Source organism: Lethenteron reissneri, chromosome 62, assembly GCF_015708825.2.
Source record: "Lethenteron reissneri isolate LAM-NWPU_2019-01 chromosome 62, ASM1570882v1, whole genome shotgun sequence".
NCBI lineage: Eukaryota > Metazoa > Chordata > Hyperoartia > Petromyzontiformes > Petromyzontidae > Lethenteron > Lethenteron reissneri.
In genome coordinates, this window is record NC_083840.1 from 1688966 (window position 1) to 1707709 (window position 18744).

The window sequence follows — 18744 nt, forward strand, 5'->3', positions numbered from 1 at the left end:
ATTAAAAAAAAACCGGGACCTATCATGGGAAGCAGAATATTTCACAATTTCGGAAGAGGGGAGAACTATGTGAGTGGTGTAAGGGGCCGGCCATAAATGACGTCACGCACCCTGGGGGGGGGGGGGGTAGGTAGACACTTGTGACGAGGGGGGGTGAGAGATGTGACGTCAAATCAAAATGCGCAACTTTAAATAAATATCGACAACACGTTCTACTTAATTAAATAGACTTTTAAATAAACGTTTTCTCCTGCAACGTCAGAGTGCAGCGTCAAATTAAATACGCATTACAATGGCAATAGTTTATAGCGATTTGAAGCATGTTTTATTTCTGGGGGGGGGGGGGGGCAGAGCTTTGTGAAGTCATATTTGAGGGGGGGTCAGACTTTTTGTGACGCCGTGTGACGAAGGGGGGGGGGGGATCAAAATCGTCCAAAATCGCGTGACGTCATTTATGGACGGGCCCTAATATTGCACAACTGCTAATATTCTGGGACTAATAATGTCATGGGAAGACGCAGACATTTTCTAGGACAGCCACCTCAAAACGAGGACGATCCTGGGAAAACCAAGACGGGTGGCAACCCTGAGCCGCTTTTTCCAAAGCGTGATGGTTATGGGTTGTCATTATGCATCGATTCATGATCGGTTCTCTAAACGTGCGATTCATTTGATCGAATAACGTGTGTAAGAATCGAGGTGTTTTAGATTCCTACATACATGTCATAGGTTCACGTGATCATCTCCCTGTATTTGCTAGATGCCGCTACGTTCATCACATTGTAAAAATATATATATAATCGAATCGCGTTAATTGAGTGGATTGCCGGCGAGATAATCGCTCTGCTCCTAATAGTTATCATCAGCAACCACACGACTGCCCTGTGCGTTCTCTGTATTTATGGTCGATATTTTGTGTACTTTAATGTAACCTTGTTACGCGTTTTGTTTTCACGCGTTCAAGTTACATTGTGGATTATGAATTTCTACCAAATTAAAACGCGGGAAAATGTAAAAAAAGAGAGAGAGGGAGGGAGAGCAGACCTGATTCACAGCCCCATAGGCACCTGAGCTAGAGAGAGACACAGCACTGAGGATGTGAGAAAGAGACACCTGGAAAGGGGTAGACTCATTGAGGGTGACGTGACCGGGAACCCAGACTTGCCCATGGTCGTCCATCTGAGTCCAGACGTCACGGGGAGCCTCTCCGAATGCGCTCCGGGTCTGCACCGACAGCGGACTCTGCTGGCCCTGGAACATGTAGTACCTGGCGGAGAGACGCGGTCAGCACCCTCGATCTGTTTAACACGTAGCAGTAGGCTGCCTTTGTGAGCACTATCTTCTATACAGTATATATAAAAGGGAAATTTGTGAATATGTGTGTCTGTTCGAAATGTTTAGTATACTTCCCGACATGCAACAAACTTGACATGTGGGTAGCTTCCAGACTGTACACAATGCAAAAAGTATAAAAATAGACTTTTGGATTTAAGGGGGGGGGGGGGGGGCGCAATAATGGATATATTTTGCACGGCAAGTGAGCGGTGACGTCACGTCTGTGATCTCATCCGCATCGGGCAGCGTCACGCAGTGTGCCTGCTGACGTCACGCCCCCCCCCCACCCTCCGCGTAGGCCGTGTATTAATCCAAGACAAGCATCCAATTGTCGGGCGAATCCGGGTGGTAAAGCTAGTTATTTATAAAAGGTTTTTTAGGGTTAGATTGAGTAAATATAAATGCCACTGCCACCACAGCCAGTTAGTAAAGGGTTGTCACGGAAACAAAACGTGCCAATTAGTTATTTATACTTCAGCACTAACCGGTTGCGTATTGGAGAGTAAAAAAACATTTACAATTCGAGTGCTGTGCATCATTTCGCTGGCAATTACGACAACCACCAGCGGCTTCGTCGGGCGATTTTTGCCAGAAATCGTGAAGAAGGCTTCCTCCGTTTCCGGCCTTAAATAAAGAGGGGCTAAATGTGATGTCACTGTGAGCCTATCAGGTGCGAAGATCGCAGTGGGGTTGGGGGTGGCGGTGCAGAGGCGGGGGCCCAGCGTGGCTCATCTCCGACAGGCCATCCCGGTTAATACTGCGGTTTAGCACCAGTGGCTCTTAACCTGGGGTGCACGCTGCACCCTCAGGGGGTGCGAGATTCCCTTTTTGGGGGTGCGAGACACGGCCAGCTTTTTTATTTATATATATAAGGTAAATCATCGACAACACAAACATTAAGCATGGGCACGTAAGTTGCAACTAACTTCGTTCCATCAAACCCAATGTGTTTATTAAAGTAGTGCATTTGTTTAACGATTGAGAACCAAAGGGCTGCAAGCCTGGCGGTAAATGTTAAGAAACCGCTGGTTTTGGAGTGTGCGGTATTCACCGTCAAATGTTTGCAACTCGCGCGTGCCGCCCGCTTAACTCACCGCGGATGTTAACACAGATCCCACGACGTCATTCGCACACGAGTCGCGGTCCAGATTTGCCAAATTCGAAATGCAGTTGATCATCGGTTGTCAAGGCATGCGATTATTCGGCTTTCCAACATTATCCGGTGATCCCGGGCCTGATCCGTCAAAGATAAACTAAATGGCATGCAATCGGGCAATCGTCAGAAAAACCGCTGCGAATGCTGTGACCAGCCCGGCGATCGGCAGCACCACGTGCGTGACGAAACAAGGAGCTACGCTTGAATTCAGTGTCAAATATATACAACTAGCTTTACTACCCGGCTTCTTGTCTTGGATTAATGCACGGCCTATGCGGAGGGTTGGCGGGGGGGGGTTGCGTGACGTCAGCAGGCACACTCCGTGACGCTGCCGCATGCGGGTGACATCACAGATGTGACGTCACCGCTCACTTGCCGTGCAAAATATATCCCTTATTGCGCCCCCCCCCCAAAATACAAAGTCTATTTTTATATTTTTTGCATTGTGTACAGTCTGGAAGCTACCCACATGCCAAATTTCAAGTTTGTTGCATGTCGGGAAGTATGCAAAACATTTTGAACAGACACATTCACCAATTTCCCTTTTATATATATAAATCATAAACTACACGCAACAACTTGAACAATGACAATACTGCACGTATATACATTTTCACAACTAATAACTTCGGTAACGAAAGCTGAAAATATGCAGTGCGATATGGCGGAAAGTGCGCGTAAGCCGGAGAATAAACCCACAACATTTACAATTTGAGTACCATGACATTTCGCTGAGTAATTACATCCAGCATCATCGGGTGATCTAACCCAAAATACCTCTATTATGTATAATATTGGTCGCGAAGGCCTACGACTACTACTATGTGTTAAAGTCAGCACTCGTAAGCTCATTGTTAAATGTTAGTCATTTCGGGGATAAAATCAGGATGTAATATAATTATTAATATATTATATTTACTAATTTGGCTAATTAATTCTGTGTAGCAGGGGGGTAAACAGCCTCACCAGAATCGCAGGCAGTAGGGCCCATTGCTGGACTCGAGCTCCAAACTCCACATGACAATCTCAGACATGGACATGGGCATCTTGGCCAAGATGTAATACCCTAAGCGAATGACAAAGATAAAGACACAGTTCCCCCTTATAGCCTTAACAGACTGTTAGGGCAAGTGCTGTTAGAGAACACCTATGAAGGCCGGCACGGCACATGAGGGAGTGGGTGACCAGCACCACGCCCGGCTGACCGCCTTTGTCTCCCCAATGGCGATGTTTACACAGCGCACCTTCAACAGATCACGCGGCTCTTCAGTACTCCTTGAAGGTTGATCAATCTTCTGGCCAACTTTCACATTGGCTTAAAATTCTGCAGGAATACTCGTTCCGCGTCATATATCGAAAAGGGGTGCGGCATTGCAATGTTGACGCGTTGTCCCGTCTGCCTCAATCGTCGAGCTGTGCATGTTCGTCCGGTGCGGGCCGTTGTAAACCTCCGACGATGAGATCAGCTACCATCATGGCAGCGTTCAAGGACACAGAGCCCGCCGAGGTGTTTGCACCTGCTGATAGTGTTTTGCACCTTACGCGCTCTGAATGGGTTCGAGAGCAATTGGAGGATATGTCCCTAACGGCCTTGCGGCGTCGCACGGAATTGGACCAAAAAGCTTCTGCGCCTGCTGACGGACCGCGAATGGTCCTTCAGGATGACCTGTTGATGTTGAGGGAGGATATGTTATACCGTTGTCGTCTTGTCGTCCCCACTGCTCTTCGAGGTAAATTGATTCAAGTGGTGCACGAGGATAAGTTGTTGCATCTTGGGGTCCGGAAGACGTTGCTAACACTGCAGCGTGATTATTATTGGCCGGGTATGTCAAGTGATGTGTACCACTTGGTCCAAGGGTGCATGGAGTGTGCGCGTAGGAAACCGCCGCTGAGGAAGTCCCAGCCTCCGCTGCAATCCATTTCGGTTTCACCGATTAACGAGTTTGTAGCGCTCGATATCCTTGGGCCCTTTCCGGCCACTCCAAGAGGGAATAGATTTCCTTTGGTGGGTGTTGAGTATTTCTCACGATAACCTATGGCTTGGCCGTTGCCTGACCAGTCAGCAGCTTGAATTGCTGAGGCGTTTTTGTATGGATACGTAATGGGCAAAGGGGCACCTGAGCAGCTGCTCACTGACCAGTGGCAGAATTTCTCGTCGAAGCTGCTGCGCCACGTCTGCGACGCGTTGGGCACTAAGAAAATTAGAACGTCGCCATATCATCCGCAGACAGATGGGGTGGTGGAGCGGCTGAATAGGACTCTGACATCCATGCTCTGTCAGGCAGTTAGCGTGTCGCAAACGGATTGGGATTTGCATTTTCCGAGTCCATTGGCCGCGTATGGAATGGCCCCCATGCTTCCACGGGATTTTCGCCGTTTTTTCTCATGTATGGGAGGAAAAATGTAACTGCTATAGACGCTCAATTGGGTTCGTCGAAGGAAAAGGGGAATTCCAAATTGCCTGTGCACATGCAAATTACGCTGGAACGCATTTTGGCGGCTCGGGAAGCAGCCAAATTGAACACCGTCAAAGTACAGGTGGCTAGCGAGCGAAAGTAGGGAAACGGGATCACGTACTGCCATGGTCCATAGGTGACAGGACATGGTTGCATTGCCCGCAGTTGCCAGTAGGTACGTCCTCTAAGTTGCATAAGCCTTGGCAGGGTCCCATGGAAGTGATCGAGGTCAAACGGCCGCAGTGTGTGCATGTACGAGTGGCCCATCGCCGTTGGTTTGTCCATTTGTCGTGGTTAAAACCGTTTGTTCTTCCTTGGGCTGTCTGTTGTGTCCGACGAGCCGAGGCAAGTGCTGGCAGAGGGCATACGTCAGAAGGATTGTGTCATGCCGCCCACAGCTTCCGAGCCCATGACAGCTGAAGGACTTCAAAGCCTCACCGAACGCGAGGAGTTGCCTGCTGCCGCCGAGCCTGCAACACCTGTGAAGCCGATGTTGCAACCTACTTCTCTGGGGGTTCCAGTGGTGTGCACACCCCCTGTGAAGGAGATGAAGACCGTCTCCGTCGTCGCGAACTCGGTCTAAATGCTTAAGATTCCGCTGATGGGAATGTCCCTGTGTGTTGTGTTGTTTTGCTTGAGTTATGAATTTTTTTTCTCTCCTCCATCTTGTTCCCTCTCGCCATTTTATTGTCATCCCTTGCCTTGTTAAGTGCTTTCTTGATCTTTCTTACGGATTGTTACGTAGATGACACGTTCATCATCTGGCCATATGGCTGATCAGCTCTGAACCAATTGCTCAGCCACATCTATTCCATATACCCAGCCATCAAATTCACCATGGAGGTGGAAAAGGATGGAAAGTTACCATTCTTGGATGTTTTAATCGAAAAGAGACCAGATGGCTCAATTGGACACTGTCTAAAGGAAAGCCACCCATACGGATGCCTACCTAAAACCTGACTCCCACCACCATCCATCCCAGAAGAATTCCCTCATAAAAACTCTACACCATAGAGCTCGATGTATTTTCGACCATCATCACCTAGCCAGTGAACCGAAACATGTACACCAAGCCCTCAAGATGAATGGATATTCAGACTACACAATCCGTAAAGCTATCACCCCAACGGTTGGGAAAGAACCATCTGAGGACCCAATCAAAACCATCACCTTGCAATACATAGCAGGAGTCATCAAAAATATATCCAAAATAATGAGCAAACACACGATCCAGGTTCGATTTAACACAGCACATATAATTCGTGATCTGATCCCATCTCTGAAGGATGTGCTCCCTGACAGGCAATACTCCGGCGTCTACAAAATAAATAAGCTGTGTCTGCAGCAGTAGTTACATTTGGGAAACTAAGCGACATGTCTCGGACCGTGTTCGTGAACATAAGGCAGATCTGAAACACGGGAGGACCAATACCTCTGCTGTGGCTGATCATTGATTTAATGCGGTGAGCTCACACGAAATGTGTTTCTTCAAGACGAAGGTACTTTGCAAACCCACTGGCTATCAACAAAGATTCGTTCATAAAGCCATCCAGATATATAAACACGGACACAATTTCAACCGAGAAGATGGGTACAAACTGAGCAATCATTGGAAGGACGTTCTTAACCAGTTTAATTCATAACTGGCTGTGATGTTTCCATCCTACCTTCCGATGTTAATTGTTATTTTAGGCTCTCTGACTTTATATTAACAGGTAAAAAAAAAGTTATCACACTAACACAGCCACCTTGTGCGCCGACGTGGCGGAAGCTCTGCAATCTTACATTAACGTCCTAATATCTCACATTAACATAGCTGCTGCGTTGGCAGTAGTGCGGCATTGTCATTGTTGCTGCATTGGCAGTGGTGCACTGCCCATGACCCTGTATGCCGCCCATCCCCAAACCTTTATAAACATTTTGCCTTCAGATCGAAACGCCTTCAGATCGAAACGTCGTAGTTTGTTTTATTTTCTTTGAACCTATCTACGTGACTTTACCGAAAGACCCAAATAATATCTCTCTCTCTATCTTTGCTGAAGCCCTCTTGTCGTGGCGAACAGACCTCGGACATTGGGGCATTCTAGCTCATGAACACGTCACCAGTCGCAAGGACAGCAGATGGTTCTCTGCGTGCAGGAGTAGAGCGAGCGGAAGATGAGCTGCGATCGATTCCGCGAATTTGCTTTTGCTAAAGCACGCGAGAGAGGGGAGTCGGGCAGCCGAGCGGGAGAAAGAGGGGTTTGTGAACCTGCGCCTGTGGTGTGGTCCTGTGGGGGTCCAGCGAAGCCGGGGAACCCCGGCCGGGTCTGCCGGTTCCATTTGTTGTCCTGGGGCACCAGCTGCTGCCAGTAGCACAGGCCGTCCTCAAAGGTGCAGTTTATCTTCTGGTAATCTATGGAGTAGGTTGGGGAGGTTCAATTGATCACGCGCATGAGTCATGCAGGGTGCCCGTGCAGTGGCATAACACTCGTGCCTCATGGAACCCGGGCAGGGGCCCGGGTTCGATTCCCGACTCGGGCGCCTTTCCGCGTGCAGTTTGCATGTTCTCTACCCCCTGTTTGTTGTGCAGTGTGTGTGCAAGTGCTTGATAGTGTGGGGAGCGGTAGTGTCGCGGTTAGCGCGCTGGGAATTGAACCTGACGACACGGGTTCGTTTCCCGCTCACGACCAACACCAGTGACGATTATCTGAACCGGTCCTGGGCCTCCCCTAGGTCGACTCAGCTTCAAATGAGTACCTGGTGCAATGTGTAAATATCGTCACTAGGGAGACAAAGGCGGCCGGGCGTGGTGTTGGCCACCCACCCCCTCGAGTGCCGTGCCGGCCTTTATAGGTGCTCGCTAACAGCACTTGCCCCCTACAATCTGTTAAGGCTATACGGGGGATCTTTGTCTTTTTTATATTTTATAGTGTGAGTGAATGTGCAGAGTTTGTATGTTCACTCCCCCCTGTTGTGCAGCGTGTGTGTTAGTGCTTGATAGTTTGAGTGTGTGAGTGAATGTGTAGAGTTTTTATATATATCCCCCCCCCACCCATTTTTCGTGGGTTTTCTCCATGTTCGCTGGTTTCCTCCCACAGCTGAGAATACACACGCACAATGTCACGGGTATTGGCCAGACATCCCAATACTGAAAAAAATAGTTGAGCTGCACATTACCCATGTTACGTGTTTGTTGTCCTTCCAGTGCACCTCCGATTAGAATGGTTGGCGATGTACGATACGAAAGAAGTTCCAACATACATACATACAGTACATGAGCAATCATCACGCCCTTCCTGTGAAACTAGCGCAGACTCTGGCTGTGAAACGCAGCAGTGTGGCGCCTTCCCGCGTGATCATCGCACTGCACTGTAAAGAATGACGGCGCCAATACCGAGTGTATCAAACCGCAAATCAATTGCTGCCGCCCAAACATAGAGGCCATGCCCCTGGACTGTCCACGTCAAACTTGGGACGGGTGACAGCCACAGTCACCGGTTCAAACCTGGGACAGGTAGCAGCCACATTCACTGATTCACACTTGGGATTGATTGGTGGCAGTGACAGTTACCGACCAGTGAGGACGTCCAGCCGGAATATGGTGTAGGTGGCGTTGAAGCCCTGGTTGGGGACGTTGCCCTCCAGCGAGGAGAAGACGATGGTGGCGTCGCTGTGGAGGATGCGCACGGAGCCCGGGTCGGCGAAGCCCGTGTAGCGCTCTGCTCCGCGCAGCACACACACGGCAGCAGAACAGTGGTGAGTGCAACGCCACTCAGCGCAGTACCACACCGCTCAATACAACAAGACTCACACTAACATACCACTCAATAATACACTACTCACAGTGCCATACCCCCACACACCAGCCACCTAGTTTCAACTTCCTCAGGAAGGAGTGGTATATCCTCAACAGGATCAGGACTGGTCATGGCCCATTCCTCGTCAACCTCCACCGATGGGGTATAAGACCAAGCCCCCTATGTGCCTGTGGGTGGAGAAAACCATGCACCACATCCTAGACGTCTGCCCAATCCACCAATTCAGAGGAGGCCTACTCACCCTCAACACGGCAAAATGTATCCCACAGATATAACAGCTCGACACGAGCTGGGAGTGTTCCCGGTGACTTGCGTTGTCTTTATATTGGTCGCCTTTTGGCGTTCTCTGGTCGAACGATGGTGGCGAGGCAAGGCCATGGAGAAGGCTGCTGTCTCTGGTATAGGCCAATCAGTTTCAAAGCCAATGCCAAATATTATCAGAGCCATGTTTGTTTGCATGTTTTGCCACACGTATATATGGTTAATGCAGACTTTATGCCTTTTATGTGTTTGGGTGATTTGTTTACTGTTCTTGTACTTTGCACGACTATAGTGTTTTGCAACGTTATTACCCCGTGCCCCTAACTGGACATCTGTGAAAAGAGCTTTTTAGCTCATCGCATTCCTCCAGTATAAATACTGATTCTGATTAACGCACAGTGTGACCCCGTATTGTCCAAACGTCCCCATGTAGCAGGACCTCCCCGATAGGAGTCCTGGGGCTTGGCGTGGCTGTCCTTGCTGAGTCGCTCGCTGTCGTGGTTTTGTGAGTTGTGCTGCTCAATCACCGGATAGTCGGCATAATTGGTTGTGGCACGTGTTCAGGTTGAACCGGTTCAACTTGGTTTTGGAAGATTTGGTAATGGTTAAACAGTTTGACAAAAAAGACGTGTTTAAACCAGTTAAATGTGCACATTTTCCATAAATTATACTCTTGCATGTGGCATTGTGTTCAGTAGCTAAACGCAAATGTGGAGGTCTGTTGCTGCTGGCCACAACAAGAGGGCTTCAGGAAAGACAGAGTTCGTGTTTATTACAAACTATAAACATTTTTTTTGTTTTGCCAGGTAAGGCCCACTGAGCTATTTAGCTCTTGTTTCAGAAGCTACCTGGCCACAAATGATACCTCAACCAAGTGGCTCATCATCACGTGGAAATGTAGAACACCCAAATACTATGAACGCGCGTTTCTGGAGAAAATTCCACGCGACCACGGGGAGAGAGACACGCAAACTTGGAATATACAGCATGCGTCAAGATCTAACCCACGACTTCATGTATACCAGGCGAGGTAGTTAACATCTCGCCACGGTGTCGTTTTGCTGTTGCTCCTCCTCCATTGAAAGAGCGCAGACTACAGTGGTTTGGTATATGGGTCCATATCTTGGGTTGCACGGCTAAAATCACACTGACCTGCTTCTTTAATGCATCTCTATGGATCCCTGCGTATCTATATAGATCTTTATGTGTCTCTATATATCTCTGTGTCTCTATGGATCTCTGTGTGTCTCTATGGATCTCTGTGTGCCTCTATGGATATCTGTGTGTCTCTATGGATCTCCATGTGTCTCTATGGATCTCCGTGTGTCTCTATGGATCTCTGTGTATCTCTATGGATCGCCGTGTATCTCTATGGATCTCCGTGTGTCTCTATGGATCTCTGTGTGTCTCTATGGATCTCTGTGTGTCTCTATGGATCTCCGTGTGTCTCCATGGATCTCTTGTGTGTCGTTATGGATCTCTGTGTGTCTCTATGGATATCTGTGCGTCTCTATGGCTCTCTGCGTGTCTCTATAGATCTTTGTGTGTCTCTATCGATCTCTGTGTGTCTTTATGGGTTTACTGTATGGTCCATAGCTTGGGTTGCGTGGTTACAATCACGCTACTGTGACTGGTGACTTTAACTGTCTATTCGTGAAGGAGATGTGTGCATCGGCCTGTTGTTGATGTCCTGATGCGGCTGATGGTTCCACCGCTGGTGTGTCTCTGAGGGGGAATGTCAAAGCCAGGATGTGCGACGATGTTCGGGTCCCTGATCAGGAGGCGTTTATCCTGGACGTCCGCGTTGTTCCACTCTGTTCACGATCGGCGTTCTTCCAGATCTGCGTGGGACTCTGGGATGGTGACAGCAGCAGCGCGATCCCAGAAGGGGGGCTGGGACTCGAGTTGCCAGCAAGGGACATTGGTGAAGTCTTGGTTGATGGGTAGGCTATCGCTGGCAAGCAAGCTCGCAAACTCCCTTGCACAATAAACTCACTCTCAGAATGTACGTGAGGTCTACAGCACCGGCTCATGCTAAACAACCTAGACATCAACCCCTCAAAGTCCGAGGCCATGTTTAGATAGCTTTGGCAATCTCACTTTGCCGGGAATTACACTCCACAATCATCTCACCTATCAGTCGCATACCAGCGAGTCAATGCGGTCACACACTTACCACACCCGGGCTTGTAGGCCGTATCAGGAATTGCAAAGATAGGGACGCCGCAAACACCACCGGACATAGTCCAGTGGCTACACGCCTCGGCTATTGCATCTCTCCGCTGTACGGAGTGGAACGATCGCCTTCACAAACGTCTCCAGCGTCTACAAAAAAAACGCCCTCCACGTTTAATTTCCGCTCGGTTTGCATTTTTTTTGTTTATGACGATGTTGCCGCTGCTGTTCATGATGATGCCGATGATAACGCTGACGATGACTCCGACACTGCTGCCACTGCTGCCAGTAATGATAATGATGATGCTGCTTCTTCCGTACGGCCGATGTAGACGCAGAGACGACAACAATTTCACATTCAGGTGGTCAAGCCCAGACAACCGCGTCAGTAGGAGCAGTAGCGGAGTAGCAGTACATCATCATTATCGCTGTGATGTTTGCTTCTTCATATTTGTGGGTCGGGGCATTGCGTTGTTATACGTTGTGCGATCTGTTTCTGGATGACCACAGTCGCACACTGCTTGCGAGTTTATCATTTTACATTTGCTGTTTTAAGCTGCTGCTACTGCAGCTGATGATGGTGCTGACGATGCTGCTGCTGCTGCTGATGCTGCTGCTGATGATGATAATGCTGGCGGGTTTCCAACTCACCGGTGCGCTGCTTGTCGCTGCCCAGCCCAGCGTAGGGGATGAACACGGCTCCCTCCGCCTCGAGATTAAACTCCACGAAGCGAATCTCGATGGCTTCACCCTGCGGCGCTCTGTGACACACGCGGTGACGTGCGGTGACACCTGGTGACGCGTGATGACGTGCGGTGACATGCAGTGACACGTGGTTACACATGGTGATGCGCGGTGATGCACGGTGACACCCCGCGACACGCGACAATGCGCCATGCAATCTGCGACCCAGCAGTAAGCGCGTTTGTCGTTTACCGCGGGGGCTTTCAGTGGGAATCTGGCAGTCCCCGTCCTGGTTATCATGCCGCGGTGCTCGTCAACCGCAGAGTACAACTACGCACCGCCTGCCTCGCTCGCCGCTGAAGCCTTAGACCCCGTGGTGTCATTCGAAACGAGACGGTTATTGCGCACCGACGTCACGGTCCAAATGTGTCAGGTGAGAAAAACAACACCGCAGAATATACCCCACCTTGGAATTACACATGCAGCAGCAGCAACCATCGTCACCCTACTTATCGACTCGTGCCCGCTTGCAGGCCAGGCGCTGAGTCACCTTGTGCCACACAGGGACAGCTGCCACCGGGGGGGGGTGCCCTAGGCTAGACCTCACAGCAGCAATCATTGCCCCCCCCCCCCCCCACTGGCAGACTTTCCTGAGACATCTTTTGTCGCACAGGTACAGCTGCCACTGAGGGTGCCCTCTCACACGCGCTGAGATGTGAGGACGCAAGTCACTCCTCATCACGTGTCAAGTGCTCCGAGATGCCCCAGCATTTAGGAGGGCGGGCACCTCCGATTGGCACGGTTGGCTATGCACGGTGCTTCTGAAGAAGTTTAACATACATACGTGCCTACAAACAAATTAATACGGTCATTGTTATTACATGGGGCATTCCTGTCACATGTAACTGCTCTTATCCATAACGTGATCTACACCACATATCACGCCTCCAAAGTTGCTAACCCTGATCTCCTCCACCCTGCACACACCGTGTCCCACCCATCACTACCTCCTCCTGTTCCCAACCTCCAAGTTGCTATCCCTAACTTGGCTGTGAAAGTCTTCACATCGTCTACACGTACGAACAATGCTTCAGAAATAATACATATTATAATTAGTTAATAAAATGTCATTAATACTTATAATTTGCGATATTTCTATTTATATGTTCATGGCGGCTCCGTGTCTTTGACCTCTGAGCCACCCGGGTATCCACCGGAGGCTTCGTCTCCCGCTTCTGTGCCGCTGGGTGGGAGTCGCGCGCGCGGAGTCACGCACCTCACGATCCAGTGGCACACGATGCCGATGGGGTAGCTGTCTGGGAAGTTTTTGGAATGGAAGCTTCCCGATGTCTCATTCAAGAGGAACTTGTCGTCGCACCTGGACACTAAATACACAAACACGAGAACATGCACACTAGTACCAGTTGAACACAAACAACAACAACAACAACTGACTCAATTGGGATGACCGCGGCAACAATCATCGCATCCCCTACTGGCAGAGTAATGCCCCTCTGCTCACAGGACAGGTTCATCATAATAATAACAATAGTTTACTTTTGCAACGTGCATTTCATCCAAGGATCCCGATACGCTGGAGAAGTTCTTGACCGAGAAGCTGGCCACCAACAATGTCCTTGTGCCACGCAGGGACAGCTAACATTGGGGATGCCCTCTTAGGAATGTGGCCAGATGAAAGGGGATGTCAGTCGCTAAATTCCGTGTAGGGCCCTGCGTGATGCCCTGGCTCAGTGGAGAGCGGCTCCGTCAGACAACCAACTCGTGGTGATCACTGTCGCTCACATTGTGGACCTGGGGACCTCACAGGACCCATCACGAGGCAGGAGGGGAGAGAGACTGCAGCTGCACAAAAGTTCCTGCACGCCGCTCCTGCACCGGCCTGGAGCGTCATGGCCTCCTTCCTCCTGAAACAGCTGGGGGGTCTGCAGTGCTCCAAACAACTATTCTACTTGGACCTGCAGGGCCTCCCACTGGGACAGCTGCCACCTTTCTACAGGAGCGTCCTGCAGACATGGAGCTCCCTCGTCGTCAGGAGGCTGAACCAACCGCGATCGGCCGAAGATCTGGTGTTCGAACCGATCCTCAGGAACCCGCAGACAAAGCTGCCATCCACCACTGCCACTCCCGGCATGGAGAGGCGCCTCACCAATGCGCGGCTCACCAGGATGGGAGATCTGGTGGAGCCTGGAACACGGGGCTGGTGGCTCGGACCAACAGACATGGCCGCAAAGACAGGGCTGCAGTCGCTCCGGGTGGCTGCCCGGATCCTGGCCGAAGCCAAGAGAGCCTTCTCAGTGGCAGCGGGGTGAACGCCCCCCATCGGAGTTGGGGATGACGAGGCCTCTCTCGGTCCCCCTCCACCGGAACTCTCCGCCGTGCCACTGCATCGCCAATGCCGACAAGCGAAGGCGGATCACAACCTGTGCCGGCTGGAAAACCTACCGGAGGTGGCCTTCGCAAATGTAAAGAGGAAGGTGCACTACTCCTACATGGTCCGGTTTCACCAACAGGACACCCTGAGGAACCACAAGGACCATGCCTGGAGTAAAGCCCTGCCCTGCATCTCTCCGGAGAGGCCTCGCTGGAGGCAACTCTACTCCAGCCCGACGTACAACCGCATCGGCGACCTCAGCTGGAGCATCGCCCACGGCACCATCACCACCAACGCCTCACTGGCGCCCTTCACCGACACGTCCCCAGAGTGCCGGTTCTGCGGTAAAGTGGAGACGGTGGTGCACCAATGCGTGGAGTGCAAGAGCCTGGACTTGTTGTTCAAGGTCCTCAAAAACATCCTCCTAAGGTTCAGCCTCCACTTCTCCCCGACGATCCTCATCTTTGGATACCAAAAGGGCGACGGACCCCAACATATTCAGGGGCTGGTCAACGTGCTCGTCGGCTATGCCAAGCTCGCCATTTACAGGGCGAGGAAGGTGGCCCTGGAGGGGAAACGTCCAGCCAGCAGCGTTGGCATCTTCCGCGCTCTGGTCGGAGCCAGGGTGTGGCTGGAGTTCCGCCATGCGCGGCTGACCCACGCCTTACCGGCCTTCAAGGAGCAGTGGGCTGATGGAGGAGGCCGTGTGCTCGGTTGCAGATGACGGGGAGCTCTGCATGCTGATATGAGCTACCCGTCGGAGGCCGTCGGACTGCGAGAAGGGCTGCGTGCAGAACGAGAGAGAGCGAGAGAGTGACCGAGAGAGTGACCGAGAGAGTGAGCGAGAGAGTGACCGAGAGAGTGAGCGAGAGAGTGATCGAGAGGTGGGGGTTTACATAAAGCAAAGTAAAAAAAAAATTACGAAATGATGAACGAAGAAAACTGCCGACTACACCGAGCATCTTCTTGTTTCCTCTGATCGTAAAAAAATGGAGAGGAGAGAGATGAGATGAGAGAGATGAGAGAGAGGAGGGGAGAGAGAGGAGTTCTCACCACACCCCTCCTCGTCTCCCGCATCGGCGCAGTCACGGAGGCCGTCGCAGCGCGTGGCGAGCGGCACGCAGATGCCATCCCTGCACTGGAAGAAGCTCGAAGGGTCACACAGCGGGCCTGGGGGTGGGGGGGGGGTAGAGGCGGGTGAGAGGGGGTTGGTGGCAGGGAGACAAAGATCCCGTGTTAGCCGTCAACAGACTGTTGGGGGTACATGCTGTTTGGCGATCAACTGTTAAGGGGCCGTCCATAAATGACGTCACGCACCTAGGGGGGTGGGTCGGAAATGTGACGTCACATCAAAATGCGCAACTTTAAATAAATAAACGTTTTACTTAATTAAATAGACTTTTTAATAAATGTTTTCTCCTACAACATCAGAGTGCAGCGCCACATTAAATACGCACTACAATGGCAATAGTTTAAAGCGATTTGAAGCATGTTTATTTTTTTTGGGAGGGGGAGGGGGTCAGAGCTTTGTGACGTCATATTTGAGGGGGGTCTGACTTTTTGTGACGCCGTGTGACGATGGGGGGGGGGGGTCAAAAATCGTCAAAAATCGTCCAAAATCTCGTGACGTTATTAATGGACGGCCTCTAAGACAAGCATGGCACGCGAGGGGTTTTGGCGTGTGTCAACACCGTACCAGGCTGCCTTTGTCTCCCCAGTGTTGATGCTTACATACCACACCAGGTACACATTTGAGGTGGGTTCAATCCCTACCCCGACGCCTGCAGTATATTGGGAGTTTGCGGTGTCTTTCTCTCTCCCTGTGGTGGCGTGGATTTTTCTCCAGATCCTTCAGTTTCCCCCCCTCTACATTTAGAATCAACATCCACGCGTTCGGAGTGTTTGGCTGCTCTAAATGTCCACGCCGATGACAAGCCAACTCGGTTGGGCTAATCGGAGACTTCAATTTGACTTTGTAGGGCTCTGAATGGCCTCGCTCCGTCTTACCGAAAGGAGCTGCTCACCCAATGTCTCGGATGGGATGGGGTGAGGGTGCTTCGTGGGTTGAGAAAAAAGCCTTTCTCACCCTGGAGCTCACAGGGAATGGCGCCATCAGCCCTGCTCAGGTTGAGGTGCAGACTGGCGCCCCCTTTACAGGGTGTCCCATGAATCTGGAATCGTAGGGAAAATAACGGATTCAAATGTGTTTGTTTTTGCAGGCCCAAGATGTCTCTGAGTGAGGAAGAACGAGTCCAGATAATTCAGGAACAATATTGGACAAATTGAGCACGTTCTGTGAATAACAGCGTTATTATTGCCTTTTTTGTATTATTTTTCTATGATTCCAGACTTATGGGACACCCTGAAGCCCTGCTGCTGCTCGCTGTATGTGTCTATGTTGAACTTCTTTCGCACCGTACGTGGTCAACAGCGCTAATCGGAGGTGCGGGGTGGAAGGACAACAAACCAAACGCACGAAGCAGTTCCAAAGAAGTGAGTTTGTCGCTCTAGACGGTTTAAAAGTGGACACAGCTCCAGCAGCTTCCTAACATCGGAAGAAAGAGCGTTCCAGACGGCCGCAGAAGCGGACGTGAAAGCGGGCGATACGATGACTGTCTTTGATTGACGGCTGAGCCGCTGCTGCTGGAGTTCCCGTGTTGGTTCTCGCTCCTTGACGAACTACGAAGCCAGCGGCTCCAGCTCGATTCCCCGCTCACGGTCAACACCAGTGACGATTGTCTGAACAGGTCCTGGGCCTCAGCCTCAAATAAGTACCTGGTGCAGTGTGTAAACCAAGGCCGTAGCCATGGAGTCAACATTGAGGGGGACCAAATCTTCCAGGCGGTCTGGGGTCCCCCCCCCAGAAAAAAAATCTAAATTTGAAGACGAATCTCCTGCCTAAAATATTACAAAATTCACCAACACATAGGATTGACTTTTTTATTTTTAACAATAATGTCTTATAGTTTATTGTATTACATTGCTCTGTTTTTTCTTTTTTACCTTTTCTTGTTTTATTGTATGTAATGGCAGAGATTAGGGATTAATAAAGTACAACCATAAGCACGATCACATAAACAGAAATCTATTTTATAGCAATATATTGGGGGGGATATTTTGAGCATATTTGAACATTGGGGGGGATGTGTCCCCCCCAATACATATTATAATTACGGCCTTGGTGTAAACATCTCCAGGCGGGAGACAAAGGCGGCCGGGCGTCGTGCTGGCCACCTGCCCTCTCGTGTGCCGTGCCGCCCTTCATGGGTGCTGCTACTCGCTAACAGCACTTGCCCCAACAGCCGAAAACCGCTGCTGCTGCTGCGAGGATGGTCGGAGTTCGAGTGATGATCATTTACCCTCCTTGCTGGTGGTGTCTGCAGCTCAACAGACAAACCACGCGTGATCACCAGGACTAATGAAAAATCCTTGTCGCCCCTACGTAAGGCATCTTTACCACACGCCCTCCCCGACTATGCAACAATCACTCCAGCTGTGCCAGGGTATCCATTTTGTTTAGTTTTTAATTGTGCGCGCGAGCAGCAATCCCATTCAGATCTAGAGGGCACGATTCCAAAGCGTTGATTGCCTCGCGAGGAAGGCCGAGAGAGGCCCTGTCCACAAGTCTACGTCGTAAACATACCGGATCGCACACTGCCTGTGAAGGCATGTGGCCTCGGTCGCTGTGCTATTCAGGAATGAGCCATTGCCTAAAATATGTCTGATTTGGGCCATGACGTCACTGAGCTTGGACTAGCACGTGCCACTCACGTGTCACTCACCTGCCACTCACTTGCCACCCACGTGCCACTCACCTGTCGTGCTCACAGAATCCGATGAGAGGTCACTTGCAGTGGTGGTGGCCGTCATGGTGACGGGTGTGTGAGTAGCGGTGATTGCCGTGGTGACGGGTGTGTGGGTAGTGGTGGTCGTCGTGGTGACGGGTGTGTGGATAGTGGTGGTCGTCGTGGTAATGGGTATACGGGTAGTGGTGGTCGTCATGGTGACGGGTGTGTGGGTAGTCATCAGGATGGGCACTGCACACACAGACAATCACACAGTGGGTCATGATGAAACACAATTACTATTCTGCTTGTTTCCGTAGGAAAAGCCTCACAGAGTTCCAACACTCTCTTTAAGGAGGGAAGTTCCTGCCAAGTGTTTCTCAGCAGGGGAAGATGTTGCTGCTGCGTGTAACTGAGTAATTTGCAGGTAATTTATCAGCATTGGCATGTTTTGGACAAGATCAGCTACATTGGGGGGGGGGGGGAGGATTTTTTTAGTTAAGGTAGGAAACTGGAGAACCCAGATGAAACCCACGTACAAAAAGGGGAGAATATAGGCAACACAACAAAAAAAACTGTTATCACTGAGCTATCCAAATATGAACGTGTTCTTTGCTTACACAGGAAAGCCTCGCTGAAACTCAAGGCACTTGGGATGTTTGTGCCCATCCAACTGTGGAAAAATGGGATTTGTTCTGAA

At 50.5% G+C, this 18744-nt stretch overlaps 1 protein-coding gene across 3 annotated transcripts in view; it reads right to left on the reverse strand.

Moving 5' to 3' along the window:
• The window catches only part of TMPRSS15 (transmembrane serine protease 15), a 63454-nt gene that overhangs the window by 30486 nt on the left and 14224 nt on the right, over positions 1 to 18744 (reverse strand). For all 3 annotated transcript variants that reach the window (XM_061576797.1, XM_061576798.1, XM_061576796.1), the window contains exons 5-12: positions 18075 to 18296; positions 15313 to 15429; positions 13144 to 13252; positions 11835 to 11944; positions 8505 to 8648; positions 7199 to 7342; positions 3458 to 3557; positions 1114 to 1267 (exon numbers count right to left, since the gene is read on the reverse strand). In XM_061576797.1, coding sequence (XP_061432781.1) covers positions 1114 to 1267; positions 3458 to 3557; positions 7199 to 7342; positions 8505 to 8648; positions 11835 to 11944; positions 13144 to 13252; positions 15313 to 15429; positions 18075 to 18296 — 1100 coding nt within the window. The remainder of the gene's footprint in view (positions 1 to 1113; positions 1268 to 3457; positions 3558 to 7198; positions 7343 to 8504; positions 8649 to 11834; positions 11945 to 13143; positions 13253 to 15312; positions 15430 to 18074; positions 18297 to 18744) is intronic.